General features: G+C 44.3%; 1 protein-coding gene and 1 long non-coding RNA gene across 3 annotated transcripts in view; one reads left to right on the top strand and one right to left on the bottom strand.

Moving 5' to 3' along the window:
- MFAP3L (microfibril associated protein 3 like) overlaps window positions 1-24,701 on the bottom strand; it is a 39,194-nt gene extending 14,493 nt beyond the window's left edge. Inside the window, exons 1-2 of one of the 2 annotated variants that reach the window (XM_035022708.1) lie at window positions 24,495-24,701; window positions 3,462-3,887 (exon numbers count right to left, since the gene is read on the bottom strand). In XM_035022708.1, the coding sequence (XP_034878599.1) occupies window positions 3,462-3,756 (295 nt within the window). In that variant the 5' untranslated portion in view covers window positions 3,757-3,887; window positions 24,495-24,701. The remainder of the gene's footprint in view (window positions 1-3,461; window positions 3,888-24,494) is intronic. The other variant, XM_035022709.1, reaches the window with a different exon arrangement.
- A 658-nt stretch (window positions 24,702-25,359) lies between these two features.
- The window catches only part of LOC118022160, a 37,454-nt gene continuing 36,577 nt past the window's right edge, over window positions 25,360-26,236 (top strand). Inside the window, exon 1 of the long non-coding RNA XR_004682386.1 lies at window positions 25,360-25,912. This is a non-coding gene — a long non-coding RNA (uncharacterized LOC118022160). The remainder of the gene's footprint in view (window positions 25,913-26,236) is intronic.

Genomic DNA, 26,236 nt, shown 5'->3' with positions numbered 1-26,236 from the left:
GCATTTCCATGGCTTAAAGTTGGAGCAAGAAGGCATGGCACAAATACACTGGGTAATTCGTACCTGAAATAACTGGGACTTCTTTCATAATACCTGCTGACAACTATCTATTTCTACTCACCTCTAGCAGAAGGAAAATGGAAAACAGTGCAGTGTGTGGCCATTTGTGGTTATGCATGGTACTCGAATTCTGAGTTATTTCTGTAATGTGGTTGGTAGACCACCCCCAACATGTCCTTCGGTGAACTACCAAGAAAAAAAATAAATAAATAAAAGAAAGTCCTCCTCCAGAAATAGATTCCACATTAGCCTCTCCTGATCCTGCGGACTCCAAGTAACAAGCACCAGGGAAGCAAGGCAAAGCAGCTGCCGCTCTGGCCAGTGACAGGAGACAGCCCCATTCTTTCTAGGACTGGCAGCGAGCTCACTTCTTCAGCATAACCAAGAAATGAAACTGTTCCTTTCCACACTAATGGTGGTGTGCTCCTGGATTCTGATGATGTGCGTGTGCGTGTGTGTGAGCGTGCACGCACACACATGCCATGTGCACACTTCCTAACACTGTGACTGTGATATGGGTGATCACCATGCACTTTGTATCCTGGAAGGCTTCTCTCCTTCGCTCCGTCTGGGTTAGATGCTCTTCAGTGGTTTTTGCCTACCAAGGCCTAGAGGGTGAGCAGATGCTGGTCGGGCAGAAAGGGAAAATACACACTTGCTTGGCCACACTCCGGTTGTGCAATATCCTCTCTATTCACCTGGTTCCTCGTCTGTAGGCATCAGGATTAGTAACATCTACCCGTCATGCTTACTGTAAGGATTAGAGATAATATCTGAAACTTGGTACGGGGGGCTTAATCAGTGGTGGGGATTGTTAATGAAAATTGCATTAATTTTGTTAGTTTGGTTTTCACAGTAGTCTATTGTATCTAGGTAATGTTCTGGGATATTAGCATCATTTTTCATACTATATTCAATTACGTTTTTGTTGAGTTATAAATGAAACACTGCTCCATTTAAACTCCTAGACTATCAGCCTGAAAACTGAAATTTTTGTCCATGGTTATAATATGGGCATTTTCCCCATCAGAAAGGAAGAGTTAAAGACTTATGGGTCCTCTAATAGGCCATTTGAGCACTAAAATTCTAGTATTCCATGATGAGGAGTCTCATTTCTGCTATTTCTTACGTCTTGCTTAGTTGTTCGGTGCAGTGTTTTGTGTATTACCCTGTGTTCCTTATGTTCGGAGGTTACTATTATTATGCATCATAACACAAAAGCTGAGCTGGAACATCAAGTACTAGTATCGTGAGTTCTTTTTAAAAATCGGCAGTGCATCTTCCTTATGAGGTTTAAAAACAGCTAACTGGCTGATGGAGCACTGGCTTCTGATGGAGCAGGTGTCTGCAGCAAAGGTTTTCAGTGGCTCCCCCTGCTTCCGGGGTCCCGGGACAGGCTGCTACTATAGGGTCACCTGAGCACCGGCAGAACAAAGGGAAATTGAGCCGTGTGGGGCTTTGCTCTAGCCCACCCTCCCAGGACACAGACAGAGAAGGCAAGATGCAGCATATGCTTGCCGGACTGAGTTAGTAGCGATAAGGACCTTTTCAATGGAGGCAACACATGATCTCTCTGAAGGAGAAAGGTACCACCTCAGGAATGCACTCAGAATGTTGTGCCTGAAATTCAGGCCCCAGCACTGTCAGGTTCCCATGGTTTTCTTCCTCTCTAGGACTCAGGGGTTCAGTGCCCCAGCCCCAGCTCCTGGCCACCAGACATAACCTGGGCTTCAGTGTCCACGTGAAAGGTAGATTCAGGTCTGGAGTCCTCGCTCCCCTCACTTCAGTTACCTTGTTATTCCTCGCAGTGGCCCAGCCTGCGGAGAGATCTGATGAGGTACAGGGACTTGAGAATGTATATGTTACTATGGTTACTGCCCCCCTGCACAAGTGTGATATCACTTCCTTTTGCCTGTGAGTCTGGGAGGAAGGAATGGGAGGAATGGAAGCCAGTTGTGGGCTAAGGGGTGGTAGTGTCTCATCTTCTCAGCATCAGTAGTGAAGGTTCTAGTCATAGACACTTAATAACAGTAGGACCTTGGGAAAACATGCGTAAAAGAGGGATTTGGATTACACTGTCTCTAAGTCCCATCCAATTTAAAAATTCTATGGCCTCATAATTTTACTTGGTGGGGAAAGAGTTCCGCTCTCCTAGGTTAAACCGACAGACACACATGTGATACGTAACATACAGTATTTTCATTAAGGGAAGAAGCTTTGTCATACTGTACATCCTTGAATGGCTAACCAAAAGCAGTGTAATGAGAGCACTACAAGGAAACCCCACATCCCAGGGAGCTGGACTGCTAGCGCCTCAACCGTGAGGAACACAGCTGGGAACCGGAAGTATGTAATTGCAAGAAAACTCCATTCACTCAGCTCCTGAGGAGACATAAGGCATTAGCCTCTACTCTTTTTCAGAGTACAGAAGATGAAATGAGGGAAAGAGATTAAAAATGTAGGTTTTCTTGGAGCAGAAACGCTCTGGGGATTACTCATTGGTCAAAGGGCTGTGGGATGGGAAGTACAATATGAATGAAAGGTGATAGAAACTAATAAGCCGCTACTTCAGGAACAATGGTCTTTTTACTCCCCTACTTCACACAGTAAATGCTTCAGAAAGCCCGGTAACTCCTTCAGGTCAATTAGAGCAGGCTTGGGTTTTTAGACAAGTACCTCTCCCATCTAAAACAAGAAATGTACTGATTCCCAATGACCCAACCAATCCTCTCTTTTTGGCTGGAGGCTTTCCTGAAGCAAGCTTGGTGCTTAGGTAGGTGATTCACACTTTTTGGCCAGAAATACACTCATTAAAAACCAAACATTCCCCGATTGCCACATGTTATTTCTTGCTCGTGAATCCTCCCTCCCTCTTGGCCTCAGCTGCAACAGACAATCTAGAAACTTCAGCCAGGTCTTCAGGAGCACAGAGCCATCTCTAGTCGGTGCCTGACAACCTTGCACAGAGACTTCTTTTAAGAAGTGTGGTCCTTAAATCCACAGTCAATGAATTAACCATTTAACCATAAACAACTGCTATATTGTTAACTGGAGCCAGCTCCCCTGAAACAAAATAAAACTTCCTTATAAATGGAATGTATACTAATGGAAAATCCACTTTACATTCGTCCCCGTAACATTTTGTATGCATTATACTACAAAATTCCAAGAGGCCTTTTAAGAGACTTTTATGTTTGCCCTTTGTCTTCTGAGTCGAAGAGTGAAAACTATGAATTAATTACTGCTTCGAATCCTTAAGGATATATATTTCTCTCTCTTGCCTTAGCAAAGAAGACAGAATGAGATCTTTAAATGACTTGAATAAGAGCAACTAACATTCTCAGTGTGGCTTCCAGAGTCTGTTTGTATTTTATGACATTTGACACAACTTGAAAGCCTACCTCCTCCTCGCTCCTTCTCCTCGTCTTCTTTCAGCAGCTTGCCAACGGAATTATACCACTTGAATTGTGGATCAGGGATGCCATAAACACTACAATTAATCAAGGCACTGTTCCCTTCCTTGACTATGATATGGTCAGTTCTGGCAATGATTACAGGCACAGAGCCCAAGACCACGTCAGTGCCATTTAAAGTGCTATTAGTCACACTCTTAGCAGTTGCTAGAGTGGATACTAGGATTAAAAAGGGCACAGTAGGTAGAAAGCACACAGGTAGATGGTTCTTTAATCGATCCATCTTCTTTGCTTGCTCTATAAGGCAATAGAGATGGTTTGCCAATGGAATCTTCTATCGGACAACACGCTGTTCAGAGCAGGCCATGGGACAAACCTGTCCTGGATCCATAGAGCTGGTTCTTGATTAAGAACCTGTTAAAAAAAAAATCCACACACATAAATATTAGCATTCATACTTTAACAATATTATTTATAAAATGTTAGAAACCCAGCTAAAATACACACCTATATAATTTTTAAACACACAAACTAGATGTTCGGAAGGTTAAATTACATTTTTCACAGAAATCGTAACAATACAATTTTGTTATTTTTGCTGTTGAAACATATAGCTTAGTAGGAACAAATATATACTTTGTATGTTAAATTTATATCACATGACTTTAGAGAGTTCCAAAACCAATTCAGGCTTCCTTCATTTAGCATGATAAGGTCTCCTTCTACCCTGTCACCTGTTGCTATTGCAGATGACCTGACTGTTCACCTGGGGTCCCTCTTCATCTCTTCTCTTTCCTTCCAGTTGATTTCAGTGGTCACAGCTTGAGTGCTGCCAGCATTTGGAAGCACTCCACCAGAATCGGTGTGGCATTCTCCTCACTCCCCATTATGGCTTCTATATATGCCTTCCCCCCACTTCCGGCAACTGCCCATGCTCCTTTGAGCTTCATACCATCTAGCTCTCTCTGCTCCATGTAATTGTTATCTATCAACTAGTGATCACTCACTGAATTCCCTGGTTTCAATCTTCATCTGTCTCCCGGAGGCAGGGGGACACCAGTATGAATGGGGTGACACTGTGGTGGCTGTGCTTATAAAGATCTAACCGTCACCTACATCTCTATCCTCCATTTCATCCATGAACCACATAGCCACACCCTGCACCTTTCATCTCTCCACATTCTCAATTCCGAAGTGCCGAGGAGTTCTGAAGTTCTACCATCTTTAACTGCACCTGACCATTCTTCCAGATCTCTTACTCCCCTCACTGAACTTTCTAGCCCTTCTATTTTCCTCAGTCTCTATCTCTGCCCCCCACCAGACCTGCATGCTCCACTTCTGTCTCAGTCTAGACCCAATGACGTGGACCACAGTCCCTGCTATCCTCACCCCCTGTCCTTCTGCCACAACTACTCTGCCAGTATATAACCGTGATCAAGCTGATCACTTGTCATCCTGGTGCCTGCACCCAGGAGGCTGGAGCACCTACTGGAGAGAATCATACAACCATGTCATTACTGCCAAACTAAAGGAACCATCTCACCCTAGCCAGGCCCTCGGTGACATCTGGTGATCTGTGTATCAGTGCTGAGTTCGTTCAGTAGCCTTTTCCCAAGATGCCTATAGACACCTTAAGGTTTTGAATCAAGCACCTTAGCCCAGTGGTATCCTTACCTTTCTCAAAAGACTGCTTTCTCCTACTAGTTTGTGTAGGCATGAATTCCTACTTTCCCACCTTTTGGAAAGAATCTGCGTCTTATCCTAACTCCCCCCCCCCCCCCCCCCCCCCCTCACTCCTCAAACGACTACATTCTGTATTTGGCCTGCTCTTTACTGAAACAACTCTTGCTCAAGTCACCAGTCACTCTGAGTTGCCAAGTTTTCAGTCTTTCTCTTGCCAGATTTCCGTGGCAAGTGCCACTATAGTGAGCAAAGTTGCTTCCCCAGCTTCCACACTCTGCTCCTCCTAACTGCTCTCATTATTCTTTACTGGTTCCTCTTCTTCTTTCCAGTCCTTACAAGGCAGTTAACCCCTAGAGTTTCATCACTGGCCCTCTTCTCTTTTCAGCTCTTACCAAAGTTCCATTTCCATGCCTTTATTTAATAACTCTCAAATCCATGTCCTCAGTCCTGACTCCGTCCTGAATTTCTGACTGGTATTACCAACTGTCCAGTAAACAGCTTTAGGAGGATGTCTTGCAGGTAACTCAAAATCAACATCCCAAGCCAAACTCATCTGCTAACTATGCTACATTTCCCTCATCCCCTTCTGTCAGTTCAGGGCACCATCATTAGCTCAGGTATGCATGGATAGAATCCTCGATTCCACTATGACCCTTGGCCCCTCAGAATGTACGTGGCTACAGGTTGCTGATTCCATCTCTTGATAAATATTGCTTGGATTGTTCCACCCCTTGTGTCCTCTGAGTGAGCCTCAGCTTAGCCTCCCTATCTTTTCCTTACCAGAAATGGTGGGCTCGCCTTCTATATCATCTGCCTGCCTTCAGTCTTACCCCAGATCCCAATCCAATCCCTATAACCATTCTGCAACACAAATTCTGTGGTGCCATTTCTTTACTTAGCAACCTTCAGTGTTTCTGCACTATGTTATAGAATCGGAATTCCTTACCCTTTTTATTACTTTATTATATTAATTTTTTAATAATTATTGAACATCAACTATTAGGCAGACATTATTGTAGGTCCTAAAGATAGAACAGTAGACAAGACAGACCTTTCCTGTTATGTGGATATTATATTCTCATGGGGAAAAACAGACAATAAATAAATACCACGTAAATAAGAATTTCAGCTAATGATGCATGCTTTGGAAAACACACCATGATGTACTCAAATACTGAGTTAGGCAATCAGGGAGAACTTCACTGAGGAGGTGGGAACTTCACCAAGGAGGTGGCCCCTGAGCTGAAGCCTCTTTAGGAATCAGCCACACCTAGATCTGGGAGAAGAGCATTCCAGGAAGAACAACAAAAGCAAACAGAGGAGTGGACAGGTCCAGATCACCTAGGACTTTGTAGGACAGAGCAAAGGAGTTTGGATTTACCTAACGTTCACTGGAAAATTTTAGCAAAGGGGTGACAGGATATGATTTCTTTTTTAAAATCAACTTTACAGGGCACCTGGGTGGCTCAGTCATTAAGCGTCTGCCTTCAGCTCAGGTCATGATGCCAGGGTCCTGGGGTCGAGCCCCGCATTGGGCTCCCTGCTCCACTGGAAGCCTGCTTCTCCCTCTCCCACCCACCCTGCTTGTGTTCCCTCTCTCGCTGTCTCTCTCTGTCAAATAAATAAATAAAATCTTTAAAAAAATAAAATAAAATAAAATAAAATCAACTTTACTGTGGTATAATTTACAAACGATAAAATGTGCCCATTTTAGGTATACATTTTAGTGGGCTTTGACAGATGTATGTAACTACGTAACTACCACAATAAACAAAATATGGAATGTTTCCATTATCACCAAAAGTTCCCTTGTGCCCCATGTTTTTACTGATCCATTCCAGTATTTGCTGTGTGTATATGTATGGCATGAGGTAAGGGCTGAGGTTCATTTCTCCCCCATATGGATAGCCCGTTGTTTCAGCACCATTTCTAAAAAAAAAAAGACTATCATTTCTTCCATGGATTGTCTTGCCTTCTTGTCAAAAACAGTGAGTCTACTTCTAAACTGCATTCTGTTCCTCTAATGTGTATGTCTATCCTTGGGCCTGTCCCACACTAACCGTTCTGTCTGCCTCATTCCTCTTGGCATTCTTAGTGTCTGAAGTTGCCCCTGACAGTAAGTTATTGAATAAATGAATCTCTCTCCAAAGGCAGAAATAATTATTCCAGTTCGGTAGACAATGAAACTGAAGAGGTAAATAAATCAGGGGTGGTAAATTAGCTTCAGAGCATACATTTCTTCAGTGGGGAAGACAAAGAGTTTTCTTAGTGCTGTGGACTTCCACACTCCCCCGTGGATGCGAGGGCCTTCCTGCGCCAGGAAGGCCAACACATTTTTCCGCCAGCAGGAATCGTGGTCTTTGGGAGATAGCACAGGCTGCAACCACATGACACATACCCTGTTGTGAGTTTGTAAATGTTTCCTTGGCTAACTTGTGGTTTCCTTTGAACAGGGAAGTTGTAAAGCTGACCTATTCAGTACAGAATGGCTGTTCAGAGCACGGCCTCAGGTTGCAGGTAGACTGGGCCAGGACCCGGGATCTAACCACCCTCATTGGCTATGTGTTTCTGGCCAAGAACTCACCAAGTACAGGACAATTACAAGGACTCATGATCAAATGCACATAACGTACTTACTAAACACTCAGCTTGAGAAACAAGAATTGCCAGCCTAACGTATAAAGTAGCCTTTGCTGAAATTACGCTTCTCGAGTTGATTTTTATTATAGCATTTAAAAGACCTACCTTGTTTTTGGTCTTGTCTAAGACATTATTGACTGCCCTCCCGCCAGCACCGGAAGTAATTACAAAGGATTTTCAACGCTGGCTCCTTTTGCAGGGACTCGAGTCTGAAAATACACGAGCTGCCCCTCTGGGCAGACCCTGAACTGAGCCCCCTGAGGACAGCATCTGGGGTCACTCCTCTCTGACGCCCTGACGCCCACACCAGAGCCAATGCCTGACTAAATAGCTTGGGGGAGAATGACAGACAAGACAACGTACGAGGTAGGTTCTAATCAGTGTGTGTAGTAAGTATTCTGTAACATTTCTTTTTTTCACGACTAGGGAGAATGCAACAAATGGAAGATCAAACTGGGTTTTAAAATGCAGAACTCTAAAACTGTTTTCAAACAAAGGCTGGCCACTTTGGTTTTCTACTTTCAAACACCTTGTGCTAGCAAGAATAAAGAGAATGGGACACTGCTATTCTATTTTAATAATGTCAGTAGGTACTTTGGGCTAGAAACACAGCAACTGTTCCAAAACTGTAATGAGTTCCCTTAGAGTCCTTCACAGGAACAGAGGCAGAGATTTTAGTGCAGGGTTTTCAGGTAGCAAACTCATCCCTCCCTCCCCCATCTCATTCCCATTTTGAAAAGTTACCAAAGTACAGAAATCATCATGTGTAATTTGTAGGTTGTTTGTGCCAATGCATTTTTACTCAAAAACTCTCTGGGAACATTTATTTTAAAAAATAAAGCATTTAACTGATCAACATTAATGAATTAAAAGTTTTTAGTAGGAATTCACCAGATCGCATACCATGCCCTTTTAGTTCTTTTTTTTTTTTTTTTAAGTATGGCTTCTGTGTTGGCCACACTGCTAGGGGTCTGGGGCAAGCGGTGGGGTGTGGGAGTGCTACAAAGCTCAATAAGCCATAGGCTAGTCCACTTACAATCTACTAGGGAGAGAGATATAGCTAATTCCAGTATGTTCTCCAGGTGCAATGAGCTTAGTGGTGGGTATGTAGAAGGAGCACTGGCTGGTCCGGGTGACGCTTGGAGGAGCTGTTTGTTGACTGCCTACCCAGCACCCAATCCCAGTTCCACTTTCCCCTTACCACAGCCCCATAGCTCACAGCCATCCCGGTCCTTCTAATTTTCCCGTGAGCCTGCAGCTTGTACCGAACCTGTGACACTCCTTCCTGGTGTATGATCTTGCATTTTTCTTAGCTTTGTGCTGAGGAAATGTCTTTTCACAATTACAAGCAGAGCTCCTTGATGGTAGAAACTCTGGCAAATAGCTCTGTAGAGTTTTCTTAGTACTGGGCACCCGAAGTAATGCTTACATACTTGCTGTATGAAGCCACAATTACGTGAGATCCAATGGCAACTGGAGTAAATTCACAATGTGTTGCCAGAAAAACATAGAGACATCATGTCACTTTGGGCACCGGGGAAATACTCTACAAATGTACTTCGTGCAGCTTGTCAGATGTTACAGACAGCATCGTGAAAAGTTCAGTTAATAACACTATAACATTGTGAAAGACATTTTAGATACCAAAGACTAAACCAAAAGCACTATAATCCAGCAGTTTAAAATGCAGTCCTTCAACATACAAGAACAAAGGCCACAGATTCCAAAACCAGGGTTTAACAAAAGCTACAATGGACAAATTGTTAAGCTTCATGTGTTTACTCATGGCCTTTGGGAAAACTGTCATAGAATATTTTCTATAAATAAAACAAAAGAGAAAATATTTAGCAAACATCAAATGTCCTTTCTTTACTCAGCCTCTTCCCTTTTTCCCAATGATTGTACTTTATCTTAAAAGCATGTAATAAAATGCTTTTTTGGATCTTATTTTTGTTCCCTCACCTATAATAAAACATGACTATTGACCATGTATTTCTGGAGTTGGGAGGAAAGGGCCCCTTGTTTAAGGGTGTTTTGGACTAAATGAATATACATTGTTGTTTGTTCTTGGCACAGTTCACGCTGACATTTCCCCATCAACTATGATGAGTAATTTCATAGTTACATAACTAGATTTTGTCACAACATCTACTGAGAGTCACCACTATTTTCATTTGTGTGTAAATGATGCCATTGACACAAAGGCTGCCTTTTAGTTTAGAACACATTCTTTTTTTTTTTTTTTTTTAAGATTTTATTTATTTATTTGAGAGAGAGAGTGAGAGAGAGAAAGAGCACAAGAGGGGGGAGCGGGAGAGGGAGAAGCAGACTCCCTGCTGAGCAGGGAGCCCGATGCGGGACTCGATCCCGGGACTCCAGGATCATGACCTGAGCCGAAGGCAGTCGCTTAACCAACTGAGCCACCCAGGAGCCCAGAACACATTCTTGATAGGTTTCTCCTCTTGCAGCAAGGAGAAGAAATCCCAACTTCATGGGACGTGAACAGAGACACTGAAATACTCATTACGTCATAAACACTAACTTTTTAAAAACTGGTAGGCAACTGGGGCCGTTTTGGTTATGGCCCCAATTTGGACTCCCCTAACTTCTTTTAAGATCAACATATACCGAGTTTTTAGGTAGCTAAGGTGGTGTCTGAATATGGACTATGAGGATCCAAAGTCAAAGTCCAAAAAACTTGTAGAACAACAATATTCCTGTAGCAATTATGACAGTCCAGAATCAAGTCATTTAAGTGATAAGTCTAATAAGTTTTATCTCAATGTCCAGCTATATTGCAGAAAGATTCACACTGTCTTTGTTTCTTTCCTTTGGATGTTCTGGAATCTATATGTGTAGACATTCTTAATGCTGCTAATAACACAAAGGTAATTGCTCACTCAGATGGCAAATGGGATCATTACATGAAAGAATGGAAGAACACTGTTGTTAGGTTACTTTTAGAGGCACCCAGATAGGTCAGTTCAATCCAAATCAACACACATTAACAGAGAAATTTTTCTGTGCCAGGCATACTGCCAGGGATTAGGAGTATAAAGGTAAGACACAGTCCTTACCCCCTGTCATCTGCAAATCTAGTAGGGGGAGAGAGAAAAGTAAGGCAACAATTAAAGGCAGTATGAAAACTGACCCATCAGAAAGAGGTCAAAGATCCTCTGGGGGTACAGGAGAGGAGACCCAAGTGGTCTGGAAGGGCCAGGAAGAACATTCTATAAGAAGTGGCCCTTTAGTGCAATTATAAAGGAGTTCACCAAAATGACTGGTGGGAACCTGGTACATTTAGGGAGCTGCACGGAATTAGGCACCACTTCGTGATATGTAGAAGAAAGGAGGGGGAAGAAGGCTGGAAAGGTAGGCTGGTCCAAATAATGAAGGGAATGGTGTATAATACCAAGGATGGGGCACACTCACAGGTTCTGGAAGGGGGAAGTGACATGGCCAGTTTCGTGTTTAGAAAGATCACTCGGCTCAGAGTGTGGTGATGCAGAGGTGGCTAGAGGCTTACTACAATATGCCGGAAGGAAAGAAGGAACAGAAGGGTGTGAACTAAGAGCAGTGGGGCAGCCAAGATGTGGGCAGATCCAAAAAAGGTGCAGGAATTAGAACGTACAGGATTTAATGAGTGCCTGACAATACAGCGGGTGAAAGGAACTCCAGACTTCTGGAGCAGCCGTGCCTCGGGTCACACCAACGGCTCTCGGAAGAACCAGCGCCTGGCACTGTGTGTGGGCTATGCACGAACGCAGGAGTTAGGGATTGCAGCCAACACCTCCCTGGGGCTGCGCTGCTCAGGTGCGGCTACACGTGGATGAGGGCCTGTCTGCTGGCCGCATGGCTGAGCACAGCCCGTGGTGGCTCCTGCCTGTTCCACGACCCTCTCCTCCTGGCTTCACGCCTTCCTTGCTCTGCAAGTCCCCGCTGATGGAAGGTTTGGGAGGAGGACAAGCAGCCGCCGCGACACTGACATTTACCAACTGTCACAAACTGGGAGCTATATGGCAGCATATCATGGGAGAAGTAGGACTGTCTTAGGGAAGTAGTCAGCCCCTAGAAGGAAAAAGACACTAAGAGGCCTCATGGCATTCTTGGCACCCCCTTTGTCTATTAACTGCCTGGTAATGGGATAATTTATAGCTACTTAATGGGCAGAACAAAATGTATACCCTGACTTGCTGGACTGCTGTGAATGGCCACCAGATGAGCTCTTTTAAGCTCACCCAACAATTTAGAAGGAGCTAGAACAAAAGGTCTCAATCCTACTTTATCAACTGCGCTAATGTTCAGGCGTCTACAGAATTCTATGCTTTGTTATTTTTTCGATACATAAAAGGCACATACTTTTCAAAAACGGATCTGTTTTATTTTATTTATTATTATTATTTTTAAAGATTTTATTTATTTATTTGAGACAGAGAGAATGAGATACAGAGAGCATGAGAGGGAGGAGGGTCAGAGGGAGAAGCAGACTCCCTACTGAGCAGGACTCAATCCCGGGACTCCAGGACCATGACCTGAGCCGAAGGCAGTCGCTTAACCAACTGAGCCACCCAGGCGCCCGACGGACCTGTTTTAAATCGCTGTTTTTCAAACCTGAAAAGGAACTCTAGGCCCAGAGATGCCATCTTTGTAATACTTTATTTTTGGTGGTGCATAATATTAAGAAACCATTCTTGGATCTTCATCACAATTTCCCACATGGTATGTTTCTCTGATTAAAAGTAAGGCTGATATAAAATAAAGCCCCCAGAAATGTAATGTTTTTTTTTTTTTTTTAAAGATTTTATTTATTTATTTGACAGAGAGAGACACAGCGAGAGAGGGAACACAAGCAGGGGGAGTGGGAGAGGGAGAAGCAGGCTTCCCGCGGAGCAGGGAGCCTGACGCGGGGCTCGATCCCAGGACCCTGGGATCATGACCCGAGCCGAAGGCAGACGCTCAACGACTGAGCCACCCAGGCGCCCCCAGAAATGTAATGTTTTAAAAAGGAGGAAGAGAAAGAGAATTATAATAAAGGTTTTCCTGTACAGGTCCAGTTACATTAGGCAAGATAAAAACAGGTCTATCATACATATCTGTTCACATAACTAGAATATTAGATCTGGAAAAACTCACATGTGTTTTCATAAAGGTATTCCTTTATACAGGATGAGAAAGGGAGGCCCACAGAAGATGAGCCATTTCCCAGCATCACACACTTTAAGTGGCTTAGAACCAGGATAAAAAGCTCACACCCAGATTGGCCTGAATTACATTACAATCTCTTGGTTCCACAAAGGCAATTCTTGAGTTGTCCCAGCAGCTGAAACATGCACTGAGGGCTATTCTAATCATAGGTATATCTTTTGGAAGAGTTTACTGATGTTTCAGTGTGTTATTCAGCTTCTTCAAATTCTCATTCTAAACAAACAGGCTAAAATAGTTTTGGGCCCAATTAATGCAAATCCTTAACCGATCAGAGAGATGTTTCCTCCAGAATCTGATGGTCCAGGGAATAAACCAAACCTGGGAAATGAATACAAATGGGATAGACTCACTGGTGGATGGTGCCTTTATGCGACCAGCTCAATACCCAAAACACATTACAATGCAGATAAAAGGGTTAAGATGCTGTCTTGGCATTTTTCTTGAATCTCTGACACCATCATTTATCAGATTCTATACACCTATAAAACCTAAAGCTGGTTCAGAAGCACCTCTGTTTATGTCTTTCTCTTCCTGTCCCTATTCACAAGATATTTTTTCCAGTATCTCCTCCCTTTTAAAAAATAATTGAGTGCTTTCAAAATATTTTCCCTATGCACTTGGAGTGCGTGTATAGAGAGATTCACATTTTCTTTCTAGCACAACTAATTTATGTCACTTGCTAATCTATAGCACTACTTCTGCCAACTTTCATTTCTTTTTTTCATTTCATCTCAAGCCCATTTCCTCAGAAGTTCTTGAGGTACTTAATATATAAGCCTCTCTATCCAGAGTGAAGTCAGGCAGGGGCTGATGGGCATCTGGAAGGCTGCACATATCAATGAGTAAGAACTCTTCTCCAGCCTGGAAGAATGGCCAGAGGATCCCACGGTATCAGGGAGATGTTTTGTTGAGGTGCTGACCCCTAGCTGCCTGCCTGCAGATCCAGGCTGGCCAGCTCTCTGCCCGGACGGAAGAGGCAGATGCATGTCTGCCGTGCAGCAGAGTATGCCGCTCTACATATCAGAAGCAATATTCTTCACTTGCTTTCCTAAATAGGACATATGGCCTGAGGCAACTGCCAACAAGTACATTTTCTTGTGGATTCTGGTATACTTTGTAAACTCCTAAGGCCTTCAGAGTAAAAGTGCCTTTCTCAGTTTCCCCATTTGATTGGACATAGAAAGCTTCCCAACTGGCCAGATGTAATGCACTTGTGGGCAGTTTTCCACTGACATGATATTATGAGGGTGGTTGATTATTTTGTGCTTGGACAGCCCATGATAAAGCTATTTCACTTATCATGAGTATGAAGGACAGTATTAATAGTACCCAAACAAGACACAGAGTAATGTCTAATAGGAATACATCCAGTGTTCCAAGGGATAGCCAATGTGGAGAGGAACTTGCTACAGGACTCCCTGTAGCCAGAGAACTGAGATCATAATACAGCAAAGGGTTGGAATTAGGTTCCTAAGGTGAGAAATGGGATGGGCCCTGAGGTTAAAGTCAAGAACAGAAATTTTAGGATGAGCGGTGAAGAGGGAACTAGTTTAGCATTTTAGGATTAAAACCCACAAATTCCTTTCCTCAGTTTTGCCATTTACTAGTAGATGACTTCTGGGAGTCAGCTGATCCCTCTCAGCTGCAGACCCATCTCTTAGGCCCCTTCTGATCTACCATTCTATGACCATGACAACCAGGAGCGTGGCTGGGGCTGGCCAAGGGATGGAATGGTGAGTGGTAAAGAAGGGCAGGGGGAGAGGGAAAGAGCAGGGACTTTTTTGTGTCCAAGGAAGATCCCATTGCAGGAAATTCAACCAGGGCAAAGAACTGTAGTCGCCAAGCCATTCGTGACTTGGTGATGGCCCAGGAACCAGCTTGTGCATCATACAGCACATGGTAACTTGTTCTCCGTAGGAAAGGCAACTTCTTGAGTGTTTCTCACATCCTAAGCCATATAATGAAAAAGAAAACCAACTCAAGCTCCCAAGGCCTTTGGACCCTCCATCCACACCCTCCAGACACCCTCACCACACTGCTGAGGTGAATCAGCTCAGATTCCTGCAGGGGCTGGTCGAGGCATACCACAGTCCCCAACTGGGGCTGTGAAATCTACATTTCATCTCAAGCCTAATTCACTACAGAGAGGTCTTGGGTCTGCTCTTGCCATTTAGGGGTACAATTTTTATCATGAAATTCCACTATGACAAAATATGGTTGGTGTTCAAATATTTATTGATTGTCCTAGGAACAGGTGTTCATTACTCCCCCCCCCCCTTTTTAATGACTAGTAACAACACGGGGAAGCTTCAAAGAAAATGAAAATGAAACACGAACACTTTTAAATTATTACAGTGTACATTTCCAGAGGTTATTCATTCAAAGGTAAAGACCAGAGAAAGCCTTCCCACGGCCTCTACGATATTTGGCCCCTAGCAGCCTCGCAATCTTCATTTCTGACCTCTCTACCCTTCTCTCGCTCGCTGCCAGCCACACTGGGCCTTGCTAATCCTGGAATGTGCCAGATATACTAGAACCCTTGCACTTACTATTCCTTCTGTCTGAAATAAGTCCCTGGTATGCCTGCAAGGCTCACTTCCTACATTTCCTTTCTCAAATGTCACCTCATCAGCAAGGCCCTCCCTGGTAATCTTACAAAAAAATAGCATGCTCCAACCCGCCATCAATCCTTGTCACCTTTACCCTGCCTTTTTCTCCATACCGTGAACTACCCTGTTCCTATGCAGATGTGAGCTCCTGGACGGATGGACTTCTGTTGTTGACCTTGTTCGCTGTAGTATGTCGTATCCCTGTGTCTAGAAACATGCTGTGCTCATTGCCAGGGCTTGGATATCTGCTGAGTGAATTTATACTAGTTCTATGCCCTCTCATTTCGACGTATTACTAACTTACTAGGCATCTACATTTGCCCTACATTTCCTGCAAACTCTGCCCATTTCTTAGAAATTCTGGGTAACTAGGTCTATTCCTTACCATGAAACTAACTTTAAAATATAAACCAAGATTTCTTTAAAAGTCCGTCTTCAAGAGACCCATCCTTCCTTACAGAGAGCCCTGAGGGGCTGAGCTGCTCCCAACACGGCCCTGGAGCAAGGCTGAGGGAGCCGGTCTGTCAGAGGACTTGGGGCTGCTGTCTGGCATGCGTAATGTATCTGGGGACTATTTTCCATGCCTGAAATATGCATTCTTTTTATTGTTGAGATGAAAAGCAACCGCCTACTTAATTTATACATCAAATGTCAAAACCATCCCTTACTCCTTATCTCTCTGCTTGTTTGATTAAGGCCATTCAGATTCACGGTATAGGAACTGGATTACCCTGGGTTTCTCCTTTCAGCAGAGTAAAATTTCATCTATTTGAAAAAAATATGCTCAGTAACTGAAGAGGGTAGTTAAAAAAGCCTTTCCTCCTTCCTCCTTTACCAGCTTATTATCACAAAGTGAAATTGCATAATGAATATTTCCCTGAATCACATATGCCAAGTGTTTTTCACAGACACTAGGAACTGGATCTTAGTGAAAAACAGATCAGAAGAGATCCTGTAATTCAAACCCTATCTGATTTGTTATTAAGAGCTCAATAACAATGTCCCTTATGCTTACCTAGCACTTACGGTTTATAAAACACTCCCATGGATGGTATCCCATTTGAGTCTCACGCTACCCTAGGACACAGGCAGGCCCCTGGTGCTCTTTCTGTCCACATTGACGGTGAAAGCAGCAGAGACCAAGCCGCCAACCCACTAGGAGAAGCCCCTCACAGAACCTCGTCTTCCCTCACTCCCTGGCTCTTACAGCCCATGCACAGATATCACTTAATGAATACCACGGCTTGGCCAAACTGTCTAAATGTCATAAGCACCCAAGCTTTCAGAATTGTTATTTAAAATTAATTATTTTGAAATACTGTTATTATTTTAAAAATTATTTTAAAATTTTGGACATAAAATCAATTATCTTTCAAAATTTTGTTGAATCCAAATACTCTTCTAGCTTGACTTTAGTGCATATCGTAAGATCAACCTTTCCCCAAAATTAAGTTTTTCAGTGCAACAATATGGAAAATTACCTTAACTAAACAAAAAACCAGAAGAAAGTTGAAAATATGGATTTAGTGATTGCCACACACAGTTTTGAAGGAAGCTTTGCTATTCTCTCAGCTTTGATGGGAAAAGGCCCTGAGCACACTTGCCCGATGTTCTTAATGATTTCTCAACCTGTGCAGTCAGATTCAGCTAAGTGATAAAAAATTAAGAGCCAGTTATATCAGTTAAGCTGAACTCAAAGTATTTATGAGGCCACTATTATCAGGTTAGTACCAATTGCTGTGGGCTTAAAAAAAATTTTAAGACCAGTTCTTTATCCTAATGGTGCTTAGAATCTTGGTGATAACTGTATACCAAACAATATATAATTAAGCACTAAACTGGGCAAATACCACAGAAATTCAGAGGGCCAGCTGGAAAGGTCATAGAATGTTCCCTGGGGTTGGTCAAATCCTGAAGGATGAATAAAGGAGACAGGATAGTTTTCTCAGCGGGAGTAATGGCTTAGTTTAGATAAGTAGGGATGGAAAGAAACACGGCATGCCAATTAAAAATAAAAATCTATGTTATAGTATGTTTTTGCAACACTCATGTAATGGATCTGATGTACATCCTCATCTCAAGAACTCTGGGATATTAGAGTATTCCTCCAGAAATTCCATTTAATAAGGGGGCCTCTAGGGCTGCTTACGAGAAATGATGAAGAGGGTTCTGGGACGGATGATCCATTTCTTAGGAAGTAAAAACTAACACACCAGTGAAAGAAGGGGAGACAGCCATAACACAGAGGTAGAGATGAGATGCCCTAGCAAGGCAGGAGGGAAGCAAAAGTCCACTATAGGTCCTGGGTCCAGCTGCACAGGGAGAAATGCTCTGCCCCAAGTGAAGCAAAGTATTGGTAATACTCAAGTGTTTTCTAGAAATTAATTTCAAGTTCCTCAAAAGTGTTTTAAGATGGAGAAAACCAAGTTACCTTTGGGAAGTCTAACAAGAGCAAGACTCATTCGGACGCCAAATAATCCAGGGTTGTCCAAACCCTGAAGGAAAAAAAACCTTCCCTCCAACTTGGGACTGACAACAGGAATGGTAAAAAGGTGGGTGAGGAGAGAGCATGAGCAGAAGCACAGGCGTGATTAGTAAGGGCAATGCAGCCCAGTGCCTGGCTTTGGTAACGAAGCAGGAATTTACAAAGTGAAGTTAGCACTAGCAGCTGAGAAGCAAGAAATCTCAAGGGTTACTAGATGTTCAAACCATCCCATGGCCAGCCTGGGGTGTAAAGACCCAGAACAAAGTCCTGGGTGAAGCTTGGAGCCAAATACTAATGCAGTCTTTATTCAAATACCTCCCCATGCTGAAGACCAAGGGAAGTGGGTTTTGCATCTTTAAGAAAACACAATGCCTAAACATACATCTACTTACTTCTTTACAGGGGAGCTTGGCCACTGGGAAGAATTAACTGGTCAGCTTGGAATAGTTCCCACGTGGCCATCACACCCCTGGTTTGTCCCAGCTTCATGTGCTCATTGTCTCTGACTGGCACCAGTCTACCAGACTCCTTCCTCGCTGACCTCCCTCTAGCTTTGCCTGCCTCCAATCCACATACCAGGTTGTTGCCGAAATCAGCTGACTCTGAAAGATCCGACTTAAAACATATTCCATGTCTTTGTCAGTAGTACAAAAGTAACATTCTTGGCAGGACATACATGATCCTTCATGATCTGATTCCTATCCACCTCTTCAACTTCACCTCTGGAGCTTCCCCTGCCCCTCTTCTTTCCTGACCTTCTCACATTCCCCACAGCATCTCTGTGTCTCCAGCTGGCCATGCTGCCTTTCCTAACCTTACATATCTGGCAAACCCCTACTTGGCTTTTAAGTCTTGGTTCAAAAGCCCTCTAGGACTTCCCCAGGTAGCCCCGGACACTCCTCTTCTCACTGATCTTTACCCATACCTTCATTTTTCCCCCTGCCATTATTTTTGGGCACATCTGCCCCACCATTAAGCTTTCAGGTCATCAATATTTGTTGAATGGATTGATGAATTAACTAATGAATGGATGAGAGAAACTTATCTGAAGATACCGATTTGAAGACATTGGTGTGTGGGCTAGTGATGCAATCATGAGGAAAAAGAAATCACCCAGAAGGAACACAGTAGACCACAAGACGAGAAGACCAAGGTTAGAACTCAGAGAAAAGAGAGACAAAGCCTCTTTTTGGGAAAGAGCAATAAAAAAAAAAAATAAATAAACTAAGCATGGAGAGAACTAGGGATGCATATCCCAGTAGACCAAGGCAGAGGAGATTCAAGAAAGAGGAATGGTTTGCAACGAGCTAGTCCTTTACAGTGGTAAACAATAATTATTATGTCATTTTATAAGGACATTTGGATAAAAATCTTAAAAGTTATACAAACGGGAGCTAGACAATGTAGATACACAGTTTATTTTTATTAAGATGATTCTTAGTCAAGTCTTACTGTTTCCAGTTTCAGATTTTGCCAGCCAAGGGCTTCCTTTACCCATGCTGTCTGAAAAGTGTACTTTCCTCTTACCGATTTTTTCTAACATATAGTTTAGTTTCAGTTCAGAGCCTCTCTTGTAACACTAAGGTAGATTTCTTCAGTTGAGGTTTTCCAGACTCAGAGATGTCAACTCAACCAGACTGTAAGTTTTTATAGGACAGAAATTAAACTCTTGAACATCAGAGAGAGAGTGAATAAATATGTTTGGAAAGAATGACTGAATTTCTTACAGAAGTTAGGTCATCTAGTATCATAGCTTTCATCCATATCCTGGCAAATACAGAGCCTATAGTGAAGACTGCTAGTTGATTCTGGCCATTTCCCAGCTGAGCCTGTACAAGCCCATAACATCCCACAAGCTACGAGCAACTGGTCAGAGCTGGCCCAGGTGACATCACATCATCTCAAGTTAACTGCATTAGATTTGAGCTTTCATGGCTCTCTGGTCATGTCTGCATGGTACATAGCCAGGAGAGCAGCTGTCTGCTAAGGGGACAATGGGCAGAAACAAAGTAGTCAAAATGTGACTTGGCCCTTCTGCTTTATTTTTTATGACCTTCTTCTATTATAAATTGTGAATAAGAGTCTCTTAAGATATTAATTTCACAGATGTATACAAATGCTGTCTCAGATCAATTCAGAGAACTGAATTATATACCATGCGGGTTCCAGATTTCTGTCACTGACCACCTCTGGCTAGACACCCTTTGTCAAACAGCTGTATGAAACTTGGGGTGTAGCCATACATTGCTTTTTTAGGAAGATAAATCTTGCAGCAGTCTTTCATTGCATGTTCCTGTTTAAAAATGCTTAGCTGGTTTCCCATTGTTTCTCTATATATAATAGGATAAAATCCAAACCCCTTTGCATGGCACCAAGTTCATCACAATGAAAGGACCATTTCATTCCTTCTCCTGCCTCTGCTCATTATTCCATCATATCAAGTCTTGCTTTGCATAATGGTTGTATTAGCTTTCTACTGCTCCTTTCTATGACACTAAGTCGTAAACTTAGTGACTTTAACATACAAATGTATCATCTTTCAGTTCTGTGGGTTAAAAGTTCAAAAGAGATCTTACTAGGCTAATCGGAGAGTTGGCCCTGCTGTGTTCCTTCTGGAAGCTCTAGAAGAGCATCTGTTTCCTTGCCTTTGCCAGCTTCTAGAGGCTGCCTGCATTCTTGATTCGTGGGCCCCTTCTATCTTCAAAGCCAGCAAGGGGCAGCTGAATCTTTTTCACATGGCCTCACTCTGACACTGACTTCTGCTCTCCTCTTTCACCTATATGGACTCTCGTGATTCCACTAGGCCCACTGAATGATCCAGATAATCTCTCCATCTCCAAATCTTCAACTTAATCAATCTGCAAAGTCCCAGAGTGGACATCTTTGGGAGGCCATTATTCTAACTACCAAAGTGGTGTTCCTTCTGCCTGGAGAGTTCACTTCTCTGCTTTGAAGACTTCTGCCCAAATTCCTTAGGCATTCCTTAAGATCCTATGGAAATGTCACTATTTTCATGCCCCCCCTCTTCCTCCAACCCAAGGGGCTCATTTCTCCTGTCTCCCCAGTCCCATGTACAAATACCTCTCTTGGAGCACTTACCTTGCACTATAGTTTATTTGTCCTCAAGTCTGTCTCTCTGACTAGATTCTGAGTCACCAAGTCTTATTCATTTCTGCAGCCCCTGGGGCCTAACTATTAAAGACTGTGGGGAAGAAAAATGAATGTGATATTTTAATGAGTGAAGACCTCAGGTGGAGGCAGAGGCAAGACCATAAATTCACAGGGCTTCTGTTTTGAGTGTAGCTTAGAAACTAGTTCCAACAGCTCTTAACTGGGTCTTAACCCATTTTCAATCAAACCCCTTAATTCTTCAACCATTCCAGGAGGCGTTATAGCAAACTTAGACAATTCACATCTAAGGATATTTCTTTTCTTTTCTTTTTTAAGATTTCTAACTTTAATGTGAATTGCCATGGATCGCAACATGTCAGTTTTAAGTGTCCTCCTAGGCATGGCTGGAAAGGGCAAGCTGCACCCCAAGTGCTTGGTTAGGTGAGGGAAGTGATACTATCTGAATGATTTCTGAGTTCCAAAAAATGACACTCATCTAACAAATCTGACTATACTACGTTGGAGGTTAAAAGCCACTTTGCCACAATATTTATTTGGTATTTCAGTATCTGGAAGTTTTTCATTTAAGAAAAAAAAAAGAACAAAAATTCAAAATTAAACAAAATTTAAAATAGCCTTAACTACTCAACTATTCAAATTACAAGCCAAAGGAGAGGTTGAATAAATTATGGCCACGTGAATGCGGGAAGATCTATTTTTAAAGGCCAATAGTTTGCTATGAATATCCAATGTCACCTACAACACCATACAGTACAGAAATCTAAAGACATGAAAATAAAATGAAAAATTACATGCCTAGCAGTTGAGTTGAAAGAACCCAACAGGCACAGAAAAAGAAGAATTGGGGGTGCCTGGGTGGCTCAGTCGTTAAGCGTCTGCCTTCCACTCAGGTCATGATCCCAGGGTCCTGGGATGGAGCCAAGCCCCGTGTCTGGCTCCCTGCTCCGCAGGAGGCCTGCTTCTCCCTCTCCCACTCCCCCTGCTTGTGTTCCCTCTCTCGCTGTATCTCTCTCTGTCAAATAAATAAATAAAAATCTTAAAAAAAAAAAAAAAGAAAAGAAAAGAAAAAGAAGAATTGATCACCTGTTTCCTCATTTGAATACAAAGTCTACTCTGCTATTTTTTCTTCATTAGCAATAGTAAAACCCCTCTTGGACCTAAATCTTGTCAGTTTTGGTCATTTTCATTTAGGAAACTCCATTCTTTTGTGGAATTCCTGAGGCAATAAGCAGCGTTTAAACATGCCATTTGTTAAATTTCACTGCTTTTCCTAATCTTGAAAAAATGAGATTTTTTTAGCTCCAAAAGGGGGCCTACTGATCCGTATTAAACCTCACATTCACAAAGAGGGACACTTAGGCCTTGCTGCTTCCTCTAGGTCACGAAGAAGCCAAGGCTAAGGGGAGACATTATTGACTGCCACTTGGGAATGCAGCCTGAGAACACAAGACTTGCTCTACAGGATTAATTGTGCATATATGCGGTGCTTCAAGGCCGACTTCAAACTTGGTGCATTTTTATAGAGAAGAGAAGTGCAATTTCTCAGTGTTTGTGTTTTTTTGTTTTTTTCCCCAAACTTCTAAATTGTTCTGTGAATGTAGTTAGAAGTACATTTAGGAGCAATGAACACCACCAACCAACCAACTGGGCTAACATGGAGGACTTCAGGCCTAATTTGTAGAAAGACTATCATGTCATTGCTATTGTTGTTGTCTGGACATTTTAAGCCTTTCCTGTTCTTAAATCTTGGTTATGTATAGGCTAAGCAGAAAGCTCCCTGGGGAAATCACTCAGAGGATCTGGAATTAGAGCTGGAGCCATCTCAGGCCAGAACAAACATTAAAGGCTATTCACAAACCAATGAAAAGTCAATGCACCTCCAAAGTCTTAAGGTCTGTCAAGAATGCAAGCAAGAAGTTTTGTAATAAGCTTAATAAATAAAACAACTGAACCTACTAAGTGGTACTTACGGAAACAGGCTTGAGGATATAGCCTGAGAGGTAGAACAGGTTCCCACTAGAACAAGGATTGTTTACCTTGCTCCGATTAAATCCAATAATCCTAAGAGTTGTAATGGTACTAAATGTTTTAGCAAGAATCAACAGTAGAAACCCCAGTGGGATCTACAAACTGCATTTTTCTGTAAAAGTAAAATGCCAGTAGGAACGATATCGTTCTAACAGTCTCCCTTCTGAATATAAATCTTCTTCCATCTTGCATTTCATCCTGAACAATTTTACTATGTTCAGCATAGTAGCAACTGAAAAAAATGTGTTTCATCTAGAAGCAAAAGTGAGAAACCTTTACAAAAAACACTGAGCTTCTCCAAAGCTAGATTTCCAAGTTCTTAATATAAGCTAACACAAAATAAAGACTGCTACAGTAACCAAACTTTTCTGCTAAAAAGTATCCTTAAAAACAATGACAATTCGACCACAATAGATTATTTTCTACAGTGTGAGCAGATAATGGACCTACATTCTTCTTCTTCTTCTTTTTTTTTTTTTTGCTAGCTTGCTTTATAAATCTTGCAACTTGCAAGCTCAAGTTTTTTTGGAGGCCAAGGCAAGTTAATAGTCGAGCTTAAAATAAATCGGCTTTGCAATTACTTTGGTTTTTTTTAAGCCGATGAAGCACGTTTCCCCATTCCATGCCATGAAGCAATTCGATGTCAACTTGCTATGGAGTCAAATGCGACAAACTCCGAGAGCTCCAGTCGCGAGGCGGTGGCTTGCTGCACCCACAGCTTCTCGCACTCCTGCAGCATCGGGACGCTGCACTCTCCCGGCTCTGGGCGCAGAACACGAACTCAGGGCCTCCGGGCCACGGGACAGTACACCCTACCCCCGTCCCGGGGAAACTGAGGCACGGTGACCCGAGCGATCTGAAGTCCGGCGAAGGCCCCCGCCGCTGCTTGGCGTTCCCTTGCCCCCCGGAGGTTCAGGAGGCTCCTAGGCATCACACTGTAGACACCGCGCTCTTCGCCGTAGGAAGATTACGGCACAAGCCTGGGAGGTGGCTGTCCCCAAACCACCGGCCCCCCGGGTCCCGCCCCGCACGGATCTCGAAGCATCCTGAGACCCCCAGGAGCCCGCTACTGGGACCTCGCGGCGCCTCCAGCACGCAGCCTCCTCCTCCGGCTCCGCCAGCCTAAGCGCCCGAAAGTTCCTCGGCCCCAGCGGCCGCAGCGACTCGGCCGCCCACCCCGTGCGGGGCTCCCTGCCACCCGCGCCCCGCCGCCCCTGCTGTCCCGGCGCCCCTGCTAACCTGACGCCGCCACGCCACTCAGGTGGCCGCCTTGCGCTCCTCGCCATGGCCAGCCTGCGAGCCGTCGCCGCTCCACGCCCCGCGCCCAGCAGCGCCTACTGCGGGCGAGCTGCCTCCGCAGGCGCCGGGCAGCGATGCGGGCTGCGCCGCGGGCGGCCGGGAGTGCGGAGCTTCCCACCTACAGCAGCCGGAGCCGGCCGGTGCCGAGCATGCCCAGTGCGGCTCGCCGGGCGGCGCGGAGGCGCGGGGCCGGGAGGGGTGTCGCCGCCGGGTTTTCGCAGCAGCCGCGGGCGCGGGGCGGAGCGGGCGGCGCCGGGCGAACCTGTGAGAGCCGCGGGATCCACCCGCAGAGGAGGGGGGCGGGCTGAGTGTGCCCGGGAGTCCCTCATTCAGCCGGCGCAGCCTCTGGGGCGGGATTCGGTCCCCCGGGCTCCGCTCAAGCACGCCTAGGGTGTTGCTGGAGCCGAGGGCACTTATTTCCGACGCTGTGATGCTTGGGCGGCGTGACTGATAATTGTTGGGGAGCAGGGCGCTCCCAGGGCTTCCAGCGCAACTTTTCTGAGCGTCGTGTCGCATTGTTGTTCAGGGACACCCAGGAACAGGTTTCCTAGGATTCCATCCTGGGACTCGGGAGAGAGCTAACCGTCCAGCCTCTGGACTTACCCTATTCCAAGGCCACCTGTGAAGCCACCTGGCAATCAAAAGCTTCGCAGGCCTTACCGGGTGACTCTGCTGTCACTTCTAAAGCCCACACAGAAGCGGCTGCAACAAAGTACAGCAGGATGTTCACTGGTGGCTTCTGAGCGGTGGGGTCCCAGGGATTTTTAATTTCCTTCTTTTTTGATTAGTTACAGTTTCTCAGTTTTCTATAACGGACAATCTGGTGCTTTTTAAATAAGATATGTTATTCTATGTTATTCTAAAATGATTTTTTGAAAACGCCTGCAGAACTTCGGCAGCACCGTCCTGCAATGTAAGCAGCGACCCCCCACCCCCCCTTTTTTTAGGCTTGCGGGAGAAAATTTCTGGGGCCCGGACCAGGCTCCTCCTCCCTGGCTCCTTTCGGGCCGCCCCTTGACCACGCCCCCATACCGACCCTTTTACTCCAGTACCGCCCTCTTCTCCTTTGGTTGCTGAGAAAACCCGGAAGGGTGGACTTTCAACACTGACGTTCCCGGTGGCTCCTATGCCAGGCTGGGCCTGTTCCGCCGCCGGGTCAGGGACTGCTGACAAGGAGAGAGGCGTCTTTAAGCAACTCCCAGCCTCTCTCCTCCTGCTCTCGGTCCTTGGCAAACGGAACAAAGTAGCACCTCCGACACCCTGCCAGGAGCTCGGACCTGCAAAGTGGGTCAGGACTCGACTGAGCATGCTCCGGACAGTGCCAGAATGCCGCACGCGGCTGCATCTCGTTGCCCAAGGTTGGTGTAGCTGCGCTCGCTCGTCACGACATCGAAGGTCAGGAGGCGGGTGGAAGCGGGGTCCTCGAGTTGCGCTATAGCTTCGACACGTGGACAGGTCGCTTCTACCCAGGCCTGTGTTGGGGGGGGCGGTGCATGGGTTCTGGCTTATAAGTGACTCAAAGCCTGATTTTTCCCTAAAAGATTAAAATTAGAAATAATATTTTAACATTGGCTTTATGGCATCTCCAATAATAACACGTTTTAAGCTCTAAGAACTTTTCAGCCCATCTTTAAAAAAACCTGAATCTTTTTTTGATTTGCACTAGAGCCCTAAATTTTCTC

Source organism: Mirounga leonina, unplaced genomic scaffold (genome assembly GCF_011800145.1).
Source record: "Mirounga leonina isolate KUSES-001 unplaced genomic scaffold, KU_Mleo_1.0 Mir_176, whole genome shotgun sequence".
Lineage (NCBI taxonomy): Eukaryota > Metazoa > Chordata > Mammalia > Carnivora > Phocidae > Mirounga > Mirounga leonina.
This window is presented reverse-complemented; position numbering and strand designations above follow the sequence as displayed.